At 35.5% G+C, this 15447-nt stretch overlaps 2 protein-coding genes across 3 annotated transcripts; one reads left to right on the top strand and one right to left on the bottom strand.

Moving 5' to 3' along the window:
* Positions 1 to 493: 493 nt before the first annotated feature.
* Positions 494 to 5165, bottom strand: LOC109160951 (putative lipid phosphate phosphatase 3, chloroplastic). 2 transcript variants are annotated; one of them, XM_019309219.1, is made up of 10 exons: positions 5001 to 5165; positions 4891 to 4954; positions 4642 to 4727; positions 3644 to 3868; positions 3393 to 3480; positions 3195 to 3304; positions 2839 to 2929; positions 2053 to 2241; positions 1916 to 1975; positions 494 to 952 (listed from the first exon to the last, which is right to left on the bottom strand). In XM_019309219.1, exons 3-10 carry the CDS (start codon positions 4684 to 4686, stop codon positions 783 to 785), a joined length of 978 nt encoding a protein of 325 aa, XP_019164764.1. In that variant the 5' UTR covers positions 4687 to 4727; positions 4891 to 4954; positions 5001 to 5165; the 3' UTR covers positions 494 to 782. The 2 variants fall into 2 exon arrangements, with proteins under 2 accessions (XP_019164764.1, XP_019164763.1); XM_019309218.1 differs by lacking the exon at positions 5001 to 5165 and having other exon boundaries at positions 4642 to 4922.
* A 5489-nt stretch (positions 5166 to 10654) lies between these two features.
* LOC109160949 lies at positions 10655 to 13140 on the top strand. The gene is made up of 2 exons (XM_019309212.1): positions 10655 to 11928; positions 12067 to 13140. Exons 1-2 carry the CDS (start codon positions 10736 to 10738, stop codon positions 12887 to 12889), a joined length of 2016 nt encoding a protein of 671 aa, XP_019164757.1. The 5' UTR covers positions 10655 to 10735; the 3' UTR covers positions 12890 to 13140.
* The last annotated feature ends 2307 nt before the right edge of the window (positions 13141 to 15447 follow it).

Raw genomic sequence — 15447 nt, 5'->3', positions numbered from 1 at the left:
AAAATAAAATTTAGTTTAAACTTTCAAATGTAAAAAAAAAACACATATTTGAATTTATAATATTTCTCAAAAAAAAAACTTTTTGATTGATAATTTCAATGTATAAGATAGCATATCCTGAAAATATTAAGGGACAAAAATGTAATTTCTCCTACTTTATATTTCTGAAATGCATATAAACCACAAATTGCATAAAGTTTAAATTTGCGTCATTCAACTATTTAATAAAGAGCGTTATTATACAATTTTATTATCAATTAAAAGAGTTCACAAGAGAGAAATTACAAAAGACTTAAAATGATAAAATTATTTTATTTCATCTTTGTTGAAAATGAAATAATAAAAATGTAAACAGATAATTATTTATGACAAAGGGGTTTTAGAAGTTTTAATGATTTTTTTATTAGGGGCTCAATTACACTATTTAGCTTCACTTAGGAGGCTTAGTTTACCTTTATACTTACTCTTTTTCTTCATTGAAATTTGACAATTATTCAAGACAATCATTATTATATTCAACATTTAAATTAAAAAAAAAAAAAAAACACAAACTGTTTCTACATGTTCATGTTTCAACCTCAGTTGGTCCCATGATCACATTACAGTACTATGTTCTAAACTTCTTACAGAAAGAAAGAAGAAAGGCTATTTCTCTGCAAGCTTCTGCACTGCCATTTTTTTAGCAATCTAGAAGTGAAGTTCTTACCTGAAGAATATTCACAAGAAACTATGAATCTACCTCGGAAACTTCGACCCGATCAAAGGTTGTCGTCTCGTTGTATTCACGTCCTGCCACGCTCCACATCCTCGGATGGATAGCTCGTTTGCTGATCTGCTGCTGCTGCGGGCAGCTCTAGGCGCTGTATATTTGGTCCATTAACAACAGCGGCGTGTGCTCGTGAATGACTGCGAAACTCTTCCACTGCTCGGGAGTATGCGTAGGGACTACAACCTGTTGGCACGACAAAACACCAACCGTTATGCTACTAAACCAACCAACCTAAATCGAAGAAGCCAAAAACATTAGTTTGGTTTCGATGGTTTCCCATTTTTGCCAAAAATGAGTCTTGTTTCGGTTTTCAAAGATGTCACCCGGAAAGGCTCGAGAGTATAAATCCCTAGTTTCAAGGTCACTCAACTGGGCTATAATGCACATAGGTCAAACCACACTGAAAGACTGAATCCAATCAATTAATTGGTCTAACTCATAGCCCTATAAACCCATATGTTCTCTCTTATTTTATCAATGTGGACTCTTAACACAACCTGTTGGCACGACAAAACACCAACCGTTATGCTACTAAACCAACCAACCTAAACCGAAGCCAAAAACATTAGTTTGGTTTTGATGGTTTCCCAATTTTACCAAAAATGAGTCTTTGTTTCGGTTCTCAAAGATGTCACCCGGAAACCCTTTGGCAATACCAACTCTAAGGCTCGAGAGTATAAATCCCTAGTTTCAAGGTCACTCAACTGGACTATAATGCACATAGGCCAAACCACACTGAAAGACGGAATCCAATCAATTAACTAGTCTAACTCATAGCCTTATAAACACATATGTTCTCTCTTGTTTTATCAATGTGGACTCTTAACACAAACTAACATCAAATCATTTCTCCATTTCACCTTCGAGATTCATTCGGTTCCCATGTAGTGCAATTTCAAATCATTTCCAACACTCGAGAAACTAGAATGTGATGATAATCTTATGAGAGAATGGTTCGTGTGTGCTTTATTTGATGCTACAAGAAAAAGATGGCATGTTTTGGCTATTATTAGCTAAAAGAGTTTTTACGTTATGTATAATAATCCAAAAGTAGATAGGGAGACGAAGGATCACGAAAAACGAAAGCCTTAGGAAAGTACGGCAAAACACAACTATAGTAAAAAAGGGCAAATAAACGGGGCTTACATTCAGTGTGATATGGCGGTGGGAAAAATTGGAGATAGCAGAATGTTGCGACTACAAGACCTGAAAGCAAGATAAACGGGAGTAAAAGGAAACGCGTAATTACTTGAGTTATATGCACCGAGCAACGAGAAACAAACCTAAGAGACCCCCGGCAAACACGTCTTGCCAATGATGCCAGTAGTCATCCACACGCGAAACAGCAACAAGAGACGCCACAAGAAGAGGAAGAAAAACGATGCATAGCTTCGCCACGTGGCCTCTGCGATCAAACGCTTTAATTTTCCCAGCTAAATACAATGAAAGGAAACCTAGCCCCGCAAAGGACCCTATAAAACAACCAGTCTTTGTCAGATGAAAGGGATTTTTATTTTTCTGATCAGCAAGAAAAACTTTCTTCAACAATTCCAGTCAACAAGCATTGATGAAACCAAAATTATACCATCTCAAAAGGTATTGTAAAAAATATGTTATAACTTAATAATCTAGGGTCAAGGTCACTCAATTAGACTATAATGTGCATGGATCAAACCACACTAAAAGACTGAATCCAATCAATTAGCTAGTCTAACTCATAAGTCATAACCTTATAAACCTATATTATTCCTCACCCTTGAGTAGACAACTGGGCCATTTTGAATCTAACTAGTTGATCATGTGGACCGAACAATCGGGCTTGGGATTAGACCCTCCCCTGAAACAAAACCAGGACGCCACCCATACCACGGTAAACAACCAGGTGAACACAAAGTGGACCGAACAGACTCTGATACCATGTAAACAAGAGAAGAATCTATACAATAAATTGATACTATCTACGGTAGGGATTGGAAATCAATTCCTAAGATCATGCTATACTAATGACTAAATATATGCCTACCATGTATGACGTCTAACAAAATAAAAAACAAAAATAAATATCTTACACGAAGTATGACCGCTTGGAAAACTCTTATGCCCTTCCTTTATGTCACTCTCGTTACCATGACATACCACATTGCCCCAACGATCATATCGCTGAAAAGAGTACAGAGATCCAATAATAAGTGCAATAATAGAGTCAATAAAGCATATCGATCTGGATAATTTCGATGGCTTCTATCATCAACACTGCACGTAATTGAATTCACAAATATGGAAGTTACACACATGAATACATACAATGGGTGTATCTATAAACGGTACCATATGCAAACATATACGATGTAAAAAGTTGTACACTATTGATACGTATTATCGTGTCAATGAATATGACAGATTTCTAAGCCTTGTGGTTCCTTACATCTCGTCCATCCGGAAAACAACGCCAGAAAAAGTCGGGTCGAGGCCGGCCAACTGCATTCTTAATTGCGTCTGTCAAGACAGCAGTTATAAGCACGGAAAATACAAGCCCTGCAGTTTCGTGCTTAACGAAATTATTAGAAACTCAAGAAATCCTTAGAATTTCCACTAATAAAACGCACGAAACCGAGTAAATTACCTAGTATGCTGTGGTGCAGATCGTAGACATTCTTCCTTCGAATATAGAAGAAAACGAAGATGAGAATCGGCAAAAGCACTGCATATAGCTGTTCGGGGACAGAATACTGACTAGTTATTTTCATGCCATATCGATCAAATCGAACTTTCTTAAGAATTACTAGGAAATATATAACAAAAATAAAAACAAGACTTATAATTGCATAATTGGCATAAACAAATTAACAATTACTCGTAATAAGTTATACTCACGGGAACAGCCCAAACAGGGACCGTGTTCTCTTTCATGGGATATTTAAGATCCGTCATCATGTCCACGCCTACAAAACGATAAAATGGACCAACGATGTAGAGGGCGACCTCTATCACCAAAAGCAGCAGCATTATAAGCCAGTCTAGTTTATGATCCCACGCAAGCGTTGAACCGTGGGACTGAATAGTGTGCTGGCACCCTGGCTCGACATCATCTGGTGCACCCTGCTTAGTTCGAATCAAAACCGAGAAAATTCAGAAAAAAACGAAAAGGAAAATAACACCAAGCAACCTATACATTCATTCAACAGAAGAAATCTAAAACACACACACACACACTACATATGTGAATCATGATTCCTAGGACTCATGATTTTGCCTCGCCATTATCCATCTTTCAAATACTATGTATATGTTAGTAATTCAAAGAACCGCCAAACACAATGACTAAACCCCTCGCTGAATTGAAGGCACCTGGTGGGATAGCTGGTCTGGAGATTTAAGGTTGTTCCATACCCAAGACCAAGGATCAATCCCTTGACGTTTGGTTTGGTTAAGGATCGATAAGTCCCTTCCACTCAACCACACCTCCCAGGTTCAAATATATGTTAGTAATTCAAAGAACATAAACTCCCTCCTCCCCCCCCCCCCCCACCCCCCACCCACCCACCCCAAGCCTATGAATCTGAAAACTACCATTGCTTACTTCTGAAGAACTGGGAAAGTTAATCCTTCTATTGCCAGTACAATTAAGCAACTTCAAAGAGGTGTGTTGGGCAATTGAAAGCTGAAAATTACAGATTTCTTACTGAACTAACCACACCATTTTAGTGTACACTTGAAGAATTATGGAAATTTATGGTGTAAACACTAAACAATAACATTAATTCTATACTAAAAAGGCACTAAATTAAAAATTGACCCAAAAAAAGAAAAAAAAAACTAAATAATAATTTACAAGACAGGATAAAAGGGAACAATTGGGAAAGGACAAAAACCTGAATGATATATCTGAAATTGGGCATCTTGTTCCTCCAAGCCATTGCTAAATCTTGGGTTCTCAGGACAAACACATACAAAGATTCTGAAACTCCAAGAACAAAAAAACACACAGAAAAGGAAAATAAAAAATAAAGAGTGTGAGATACACTCTTCAGAACCCAACAGTATGGGCAGCAAAACTGATAATTAGTGTTTGAATTAAGAATAATAAAGATAAGATTATGATTCAAAAGGCATTATTAAACCTTATCTTAAAAGCACCATAGTGCTGCTAGTCATGAAAATGAAAGAGATATCTTCAAATTTGAGATTTTTGTAATCCTTTTTCTTCTTTTGTTGTTTCTGAATTCTGAAGTGATCTATAGAGACAAAGAACTGTATATAATGGGACCGCTGTAAATAAACAATCACAGTAGTTGAGCCAGTGAGCTGTAGGCTTGAATTCCTCAAAATGGGTACAGATTTTCTTTTTAAAAAAAATATTTATTTGAGGAAGATGAAGAGAATTTAGAGGAAAAAAAAGAAAAGAAAAAAGAAGAAAGTGAAAAGTTAGAAATGTTGCAAGGGATTAGCGAGCGCGTGCCGCGTGGGGATTATAAGCATCCTGGATTAACGTCAACAGTTAACAAGATTTTTAGATGTCGGCAACGGCATTTTCACGCCAAATTTTGCAACTTGCGACTATAAAAAACATTGTAAAATCATTAAATATCATTATTTCTTGTCCTCCTAAACTTGAATTTTGCTTATATATCCATACTCAAATTTTTATTTTTATTTTTTTGTGTGCAGTAGAAGGTAAAATTTTCTCAATCTTGAGCCTTATACTTAGATCAACAGGATAATGAAAGGGATCAATTATCAATGATTTAGAGGTTTGTTATAAGTCTTCAATGCTCATAAAGAATCAACCACATTAGGTGAGGAGTGCCAACGTTTGTTTTTATGTTCTTACATATAATTTAGGAATAAGGGTCAAATAGGTCACTCAACTGCGCACAACATTATAATTAGGTCATTGAACTAAAAAATAATGTAATTGAGCCATTAAACAACACAAAAATATGCAATTTAACTCAAAATGACTTATTTACCTGATGTTGCAAGTTACCGATTTTAAAATTAATTTTTAAAAATAATTTTTAATAATTAAATAATTAAAATATTATGCTATGGAGACGAAGATCTTTGTCTCCATAGCTGGAGACGGAGTTTCGTCTCCAGCCACGGAGACGAAGCCGGCCGAAGACGATTCGGCCGAATCGTCTCCGGGCGGCAGTTTCTGTTTTTTTTTTTTTTAATATTTTAATTATTTATTTATTAAATATTATTTTAAAAATATAATTTTAAAATCAGTAACTTGCTACATCTGGTAAACAAGTCATTTTGAATTAAATTGTATGTTTTTGTGTTGTTTAATGGTTCAATTGCATTCTTTTTTAGTTCAATGGCCTAATTGCAATGTTGTGCGTAGACGCGTAGTTGAGTGGCCTATTTGACCCTTAAGGAATAATCAATTCAGCTACCCGTGTAGATAATTGATTTTTTTTTTGTACCTAGTTCTTTATTATTATTATTATTTTGCCCCAAGCATGGTATTTGTTTTGTAGAAATGGTGTGTAATGTAAGAATAGCTCTATTACTTAGTTGATGTAAGATTCTTATTTTTCTTTTCTTAGTTGCATGGATTTCAGATGAAAATCTAATAATGGCAATGTTAGGGTATAAATGATTGTGTGTGTATAAGAGTCTTGTGTAGTTAGATGCGAATTTTACATTTTTTAAAATAGTGTTGAGTATTATCAATAAAATTAATAGAGAACTCTATAATCTATGTGTCTATCATTACTTGTAATCTAAATACATCAATGTAGTTTTATGACTTTGTTGATTATCAGTTATCGGATAAATAATGTTGTATTATAGGCGATAACGTTCCCTTTTTTATCTTAAAGTTTTTAAAAGAGTGAAATGTTTGAACAATTATCCGGTCACCCTATTAGAAAGGTTATTGTGGCTCCCTCCTTTAATATGCAATGTACAGTGTAAATATCTATAATAACCTATTTTGGAGAATTAGCATGTGGTGCAAGTATTATATTGAAATCCTCTCATACCCAACATTGAATTCAATTGTTCTAATGAAATCCTCTCATACCAAACAAAAATGTTCTTTGATATCCATGCTTTGGAGTTCTTTGATTATGACATATGTAAATAAGTTTATTTTTTGAAATGATTTAACACTATAACATACGGTGTTAGTTTCTCTAGTGATATAAAAATTTATGTAAAAAATCACTTCGTGTCACTAGGTTAAATCACACAAACATAACACTTTAAAAAAAAAAAAAAAAAGATTTTAAGGATTAATTTTAAAAGTGAAGATTGTGATTGATTAAAATAACTAATTCAGAATAATAGAGGGGCTATTGTTTTTCTTTAAATATAATAGGAAAAATTGTAAAAAATGCCGATATATAATATGTCAATTATCAAGTCACCCCTGAATTATGAGTGGTGTAAATGTTGCCCCTCAATTATCAAAATGGTGCACGTATAGCCCCTCCCGTAACGGACCTGTGGTTCCCCACCGTTGTCCATCGCTGGTACTTCGAATCGAGGGAGGGAAAAAACAACTAAATTACATATTTACTCCAACTTAACAGTGTCGTACACTAACGGGGAATCACATGTCCATTACGAGAGGGGCTATATGTGCACCGTTTTGATAATTGAGGGGCAACATTTACACCACTCATAATTCAGGTGTAACACAGATAATTGACATATTATAGAGGAACATTTTTTACAATTTTCCCAATATAATATATTGTAACATGTAAATTTTATCTTTTTTTTTTAATTTAATAAAATATAGTCCCCAAAAAAAAAGTTCAATCTAATCTATATGTTGTTATCACCTAATTAATTTTATTTTATCTTATTTTTGGGATCAATTACGTCCTATATTTTAAATATTTTGGTCAATTTGATCATTTTTGTTTTTTATGTTAACTAGTATTTTCACCCGTGCGATGCACGGAATAAAATTGTTATAATATATTAAGAATATTTAAATCAATATATAATCATTTAAGAGTTAATTTCTATTCAATTTATATCTAACTATTTTACATTATTATTTTAAACAAACATTTGCGAATATTTAAAACGAAAATACAAAAATTTTTTTTTTCATATTACAAGCGAGTTCAACCCATGCATCATGTGTACATTCAACTAAACATGTTAATTAAATTTACTTGTATAGTTATTCTCATCAAACATATTATTCGAAAATATTTTCCCATAAAACTTAATAGATGAAAAGTACCAAACTTCCTCTAAATGTAATGTTTTTTTTTTTTTTTTTGACAACATTTTGACTTTAAAACTTTATTGTAGTCCAATTTACTTTTTCGAGTGGAACTCCAAATATGTGGGATAAAACAACAAATTTGTAATTGACAGTAACTTTGTGTGTCACTTTAAATGTTTAGTTTGGTGAACTCATTTTTGACTTGGTGACCATATTCAAATTCAAGAATGATGAGTTTTCATTAGATTCAAAGTAGCCTCATAGTTTTTTTTTTTTTTTTTTTTTTTTTTTTTTTTTTGGAGAAATAGTAGGCTCATAGTTATAGACTTCTGTTGGATGGGTAAAGATTGGATATTTATGAAAAATCATGTTCACTATAAAGCAAAATTAAATTATATTATTGACACTTTGGTTAACTTGACAATTGTCAAATAAAGCAATTAGAATAAAATGGTAAGATCACATCTCAAGATTCAGAGAGCCTTAAATGATGATTGTGTATGGGTCTGAACTCTAGAAGGATCATTATGAAATGCAACTAGTGTTGCCGGTCAGCCGCCTAGCGTATCACCATAATCGGTGGTCTAGGCGGCCGACCGGCTGACTGCCTAGGCCGTATAGTCGGCTAATTAACTATTGTTTTTTTTTTAATTGGTTATTTCACTCAAAATAACATCGTTTTGAGCGGAAATAACCATAAATTGTTAAAACTCTATATTTTTTAGGTTAATATTTTAATATTAACTATTAAAGTATTATATAATTTATAATTATTAGTCTTAAAAATTAAAATATTTTAAACATATCTTTAAAAAACATATATACACAAGGCGCCTAGCCGCCGATTAATCACCGCCTAGGCGCCCCCAAGTGTCTAAAGATTGCCTAGCGATTTTTTCAACCATAGATGCAACTAGTTCTTTCTTTGGGTTTTCCCCCCTTATTGATTAAAAAAAAAAACACAAAATTTAATATCTTATTAGCAAAAATCATAAAATATAGTCATATGGATATCATACCTTATTCTTAAAAATATCAATATAGTATAGAGACTATGCCTTTTTAAAATTGTCGATATAATGTGAAAAGTAAAATAACAATGTATGCATCTATTTATATTGTCTTATAAATTGTTTTCTTAACTAATACAATGAGTCATATTTGATACTTTAATTTTTAAGCTAATTTTAAAGGAATGTTGAAATTATAACGATTAGAACATCGCTACTACAATTAAAATTATTGATGAATCACTTTAATTATATTGTTTCCACCAAATTTGTAGCCTTAGATAATAATAAAATAATAGTAGCAATTGGAGTAGTTAATTACTCTAATTGTGATTCATCTAAATAATTTTAAAAATGATTTATCATTATCTCAAATTCAATCCTAATCATTTGTGTTAAATGACATGAGTTGATGAAGTTAACATTTATAAGATTTTTTTGCAAGAACCCCCTTAACTTTTACTTTATAATAAATAAATCAATAACTCTTAACATTTATGGTCAAGTGGCATAATTATAGTCCTCCCAAATGATAGGTCACAAGTTTGAACTCTAGTGAATGTATTAGTTTTTTGTGCTTTAACAGAGCGTTTGGTTGAAGGGAATTTAAATTTCTTCACACTTAATTCCCACCTAATTCCAAAGGCCACAAAGTTCTCTGGTTTGGTTGAAAGGAATTACAATTCCTCCATTTTCATAGAATTAAAATCCTATGTCCCCCTGCGATTTTAATTCCTGGAGTTTTAGGAAAAAAAAAAATATAGTGATGAGTCAAAATTACTCATTCCATTTTTAACTTAAAATTAATGTCTGGCAATAACAATAGACATTTTGAACTTTATACTACTTATTATCTTTCAATTCTTATGTATACCAAACATTGGAATTGAAATTCCTAGTAATTCTATTCCTGTAAATCAACATTGGAATTTAAATTTCCACTTTATTCCCAGCAATTCATCTCCCATGAAATTGCAATTCATTTACCACGTAATTCCCCATCTCCAACCAAACACACTGTAATAATTTAAGTAATACTAAAAAATGTGATATAAATCGTTACACCGTATCACTTTAATTGTATCGCGAGTACGATTCACAACTCCAATTATAGTTCATCTAAGTAGTCTTTTTGGAATAATTAAACGAATGGATCACTTCAGATGTTCCCCATAATCATTTAAATACAATGAATTGATAAATTTAAATTTTGATTATAAAAAATGTAAAGACACCACATACATTTTAATAAACAAATCAATATACCCTGTTAAACTTAAAATATTAACTTCAATTTCATACACTTTTAGTTCACTTAAAAAGTCCTTTTGATTATCAAACTAAATACAAATTTATGTTATTGTCAGGTATATTTACCGTGAACAAAAACATGTTACAAATAACTTGGCAAGCATGATATCCACCATAGCAATAGTTGAAAATCGATCGAGAAATCTTAAATCAAGAAGAGTTTGTCAAAAAAAAGGAGAAAAGTTGTTGTGGGGTTGATTCAAAAAGTACAAGTTGAGGGGGTGAATTTAGCATTTTAAAGTTCAAAGGTGTTAAAATATAATTACTAAAAGTTTAGGGGTGTTAATGGAATTTACGAATCTATCCATTGAATATTTAAAAGAAAATGTAAATAAAAAATGGAAAACAGCTGGAGAATTTCGATTATCGAGTACATGAGAAATCCTGCCTGGCGAAACCTCTTACCCCCCTTTTAACAAATTTCGCCCAAATCCTCTGCGGCCGTCTATGGATACTCCGCCTCTCTCAAGCGGACCTAATTCATCCGCCGCGGCGGCGGTCGCGGCGGTGGGGCAACAACAGCCGCAGATTCCGCCGCCGCCACCAACGCATGTCAACTACGCTGACTCGATTGACTCCTCGCCGCGGTCACGCAACACTGACTGGGATGAGCCTCCTCCGTACGCCGCCGCAGCTCCAGGCGGCGGAAAGCTGCGGCTGATGTGCAGCTACGGCGGCCACATCGTTCCCCGCCCGCACGATAAGTCGCTCTGCTACGTCGGCGGCGACACGCGAATCATCGTCACCGATCGGCACTCATCGCTCTCCGACCTCTCCCTCCGCCTCTCCAAAACGCTCCTGAATGGCCGCTCCTTCTCGCTCAAGTACCAGCTCCCCAACGAGGACCTCGACTCCTTAATCTCCGTCACCACGGATGAAGACCTGGAGAACATGATCGATGAGTACGACCGCATCAACTCTAATTCAAACGGTACGAAGACATCTCGGCTCCGATTATTCCTCTTTCCTTCAAAGTCCGACACGATGTCGTCAATCGGGTCGCTTCTCGAGAGCTCAACCAAGTCCGAGGACTGGTTTCTCAACGCGCTTAATGGAGCTACTTCTACTTCCACAAAAGTCCTGTCCGAATCTTCATCGGTGAATTGCCTTCTGGGACTCGATGATGATATCGGAAACGGGAATTCTACTGGAAAAGATGCGGAGCCTCTGCCGGATGGTTCGGTTAACATTAAAAACGGCGGTGTAAACCACGCGAAAGTGAATGCTCAAGACGTTCACTCGGTGCCGGATTCGCCTATGTTGGCAATGACATCGTCTTTCGACTCCACATCATCCTCTCCTCCGCTGGGGAATTTACCGCCGATTAGAGTGCGCGTGGAGGATAATCACAGAGTGGGAATCGAGGAGCATTTCTCACATATGACTATTGGGGCTGGGGCTGGAGCCAAGGTGGAGCAAAAACAGGAGGAGGGGGGTTTTGCGGCATTGACTTCACCTCCGGCGCCACCGGTGGTGGTAGGTGGGGAGTATCCTAGCCGAGTTTATTCTGATGATGAGAGATCGGAGCACGGTGTCCCTGTTGGTTACTCAAAGCCTCCACTGCAGCAGCAGCAGCCTCCCCAAATGCAGCCTAAACCTCCTGCGCCTACTGACTTGCCTTCCCCGGGGTCGGTTTCAAGGTACACAAAAAATCCATACCCTTTACTGGTCTCAGTTCTAGTTTGTGATCATCTTTATCTTGAATTCTATGTGTTTTTTTGATAAAATGTCAAAAGTAGCAATATAATTTATCTGAATTGCGATTTTGTTTGGTCCAGTGAGGGTAGTGCATCAAATCCATTGTCTCGTCCAAAGCAGTACATTTATCAAGATCCTATGATGCAAATTCAGCCAGGGGTTAGGGTTTCAGCTAATCCAGTTGACCCAATGATCAGTGATCCAAACAGTAGGGCTCAGGTTCAACAGCAAGTTCAGGATTCTGGTTATGTGTTGCCAGGCCATTTTGATCACCATCCACAATTGCATCAACATCAACAATATGTTCAAGCTGGGCAGTTTGTCCACCATATCCCGGCTGGGGCAATGCCAATCTCATCCTATTACCCTGTATATCCTTCTCAGCAGCACCATCATCCTCAACATCCTGCTCTTGAGCATCAATTTCCAGTTTACTTTATGCAGCCTACACCTACACAAACGTACAACTTGCCCGTGCAACAAACTAGTGAGCCTTCTTCCACAGCTTCTACCCGTCCTCAAACACCTCCTGCAACTACAGTTGTCCCTCCTACTTCTGACTATAATCCTCCTAGAAACGGTCCTGCCTCTAAACCTGAAATGAATGCTGGCTCATATAGAACTGCAGTTGCTCCACAATTGGTTCAGGTTGCTCCTGGCCAGCATCTCCCACAGTATGCTGGCTTCACTCAGATCCATCACCCATCTCAGTCTACTGTACCTACATCCGCTGCTACTGGAAATTATGCTTATGCTTTTACTGATCCCTCACATGCACAGATATACTATACTCAGCCTTTTGCACCCCAGTTGTCAGCTCAATACCAAACTATGAAATCCGTCCATGGTATACCTGAAGCTTCTTCGCAGCTTCCTACAGAAAACCTCAATCAGCATGCTTGAATTGCGATGAAAGGTGACTTGCAGCATGAAGAAACAGTTTTGCAGCCATGGGTTTGTTTACATTTGAATTTATTGTGTTAAACGTTTGCTCTATTGTTGCTATTGGAATGTGATATGTATTTGTTAAAGGTTATAATTAACTTTGGTATTCTTTATTTTCTTGTATGTAATGTTATTATTTACTGTGAAACTGTGAAAGTAATACTGGTCCATAATTTATATGTGAAGTTATAATTCATGATACTTACCCATTTCTATGTTTCAGTTTTGGAATAAATGTGATACACTGATTGCAACTTAAGCTTGAAATTGTATAGTTATTTTATCTGTTCAAGGTTTATGACCATTCCGATCTGACCATTTCTTGCTTCTATTTTGAATTAAACCATACTTGAGATGACATGGCTAGATGGCCAATCACTTTGATAGAGTTGTGTGCCTCATATCAAGTAGTATATGATATGCATAGGTGGTATCGGGAACTTATTGTTTATATCTTTTTGAACGATTCTGAACTTCTATCATTTTATCTTCACTTCTTACAAGTGGGGCTTAGATAGAAATAGTAGCCGAATGATTCTGTTTTGATAACATGTAATAACTTGATAGTTGGTCTCTTTAACATTTCTCTATAGAATACTCAGTAGCCTGCATATACAGTATGGTTCTATGTTTAACTTGCACCGAAAGTCATTATATGCTTTACACTTGCTCTAATTGCTACTTCATTAAGTTCCTTTTGACCATATTTTTCTTAGAAGTGTATATACTTGTCTACCTTTTTTGATCTGCCTTTAACAAAAGGGTACTCTAAGCTGGAAAAATTTGCCCTTGTGGAGAGACATGTGCTAACGTTCTGTTCCCATTGTCCGATCTGTTTTTCTCTTTGCAAACTGCCACTACATGTACATTCAACTTCTGTAAAGTCCAATCTGTTTCTCCTTATTTGTGTTCGACATTGTTATTAGACCTGGAATGTCGAAAAACGACATCGATTCTTTTGCTGGTTCAGTCAAGAACTTTGGCATTGTTATCTGGGTTCTTCATGATCAAACCACAGCTGTTTGTTGTAATATTGTTTGCTGTATTATGTGGTTTTCTTTTCCCTGAATTGTTCCTTATGAAGATATTGTGTTAAGAGTAGAAGTGGTTAGCATGAGATGCAATTGTTATACCATGGACCAGGTTTATCTTGCATTTTGGACTCCGGTCCAAAAATTATGTGTCTGTTTACGTATTTTCAGTTAATAAATTATGTGTCTGGGCACATAATATGTTAATTGCAGAAACATAATCTGAATGTCATTTTGGACTAGGATACAAAGAGCTGGTCTATGGTAATTTGTGCATTGATTACTGATTCTGATGCAACAGTTTGTCATATTACCGACTTTAATGTATATGCTTTATGCTTATTACTTCATTATCATGTGAATGGTGGTACGACGTTTAGATTTGGAGTGATCAGTTACTTCTGATTTTATTTATTCATTTGCTTTTTTTGGTTGTCTGTATATATACATCACATGTTCAGGATATGTAGATGGTTGCTTGATTCTTTCTGTAATCACAAAGTAGTCCGCTTATGAGAATTTGAAATTTAAATAAATAATATGTTGGTCCTGGTAAGGTTGAAAGAGAGTCTAGAGGGGGTGAATAGATTCTAATCGATTTTTCAAAGTAGCTCCTTTCAGAGCGATGCACAGCGGAATTAAAGGTTCGTCTTAGGTTTATTTTGCACACTTTCGTTAGGAAATTTTAGCGTTTGGTCAATATGATATGCTATGCACGAAAGCAATAAAGAAGTAAGTAAAGAGATATGGAGAGAGATTTTATAGTGGTTCAGCGGTTAACGAAGCCTACTCCACTCTTCTTTCACAACTCATGAAAGGGTTTGCACTATCACTCCTAGTACAAACTACTTCAAGCTGGCTTCCTTGATCACTAAGCTTCAAATTGATCACTGGTTATGAAAAGCTTTTGAGAGGTTGAACTGTTTGAAGAGTTTTTTTTTAGATAGCAAGAGTGAAATAACAAGCACATTCTTCAATGGTGAAGAAAGGTATTTATAAGTGGAAAAATTCATCCGTTTGAGGGAGATGAAGATTTCAAACCTAATAACTAGTGAGTATTAACCAGTGGGCATCAAGCATTTAATGCACTTGTACTGTGTAGCTGTTGGAGCCAAAAGCATTATGGCTTTTGTCCTTGTTCTCCGACAAGATGGTACAAGTCTTTTAATGCTCCCTGTCTTTTGTGAAGATCATTCTTAAGACACCTTTTGTCCGAATGATTGCCCATTTATGAGACAACATTCTTCTTGCTTCACTTAATGAAGGTTGTCTTTACAAATTTATCTTAAACTTGTTTTCTCGGAAAAGATCTTCGAAAGATTGTCCTTATCTTTCGACTCAAGACGAGAGATCCATTTTGACTGATGTCTTATCCGAGACTTGCTCTATCCATCTTTCGTCTGTAAGCATCTTTTGATCATCTTTTCGTCTTCACGTCTTCATGTAGACCTATTATGCTAGTCACAATTAAGATTCGTACCCCTC

This window comes from Ipomoea nil, unplaced genomic scaffold, assembly GCF_001879475.1.
Source record: "Ipomoea nil cultivar Tokyo-kokei standard unplaced genomic scaffold, Asagao_1.1 scaffold2921, whole genome shotgun sequence".
NCBI classification, from domain to species: domain Eukaryota; kingdom Viridiplantae; phylum Streptophyta; class Magnoliopsida; order Solanales; family Convolvulaceae; genus Ipomoea; species Ipomoea nil.
Note: the sequence above shows the minus strand (reverse complement) of the source record. Positions and strands in the feature narration are given on the sequence as shown.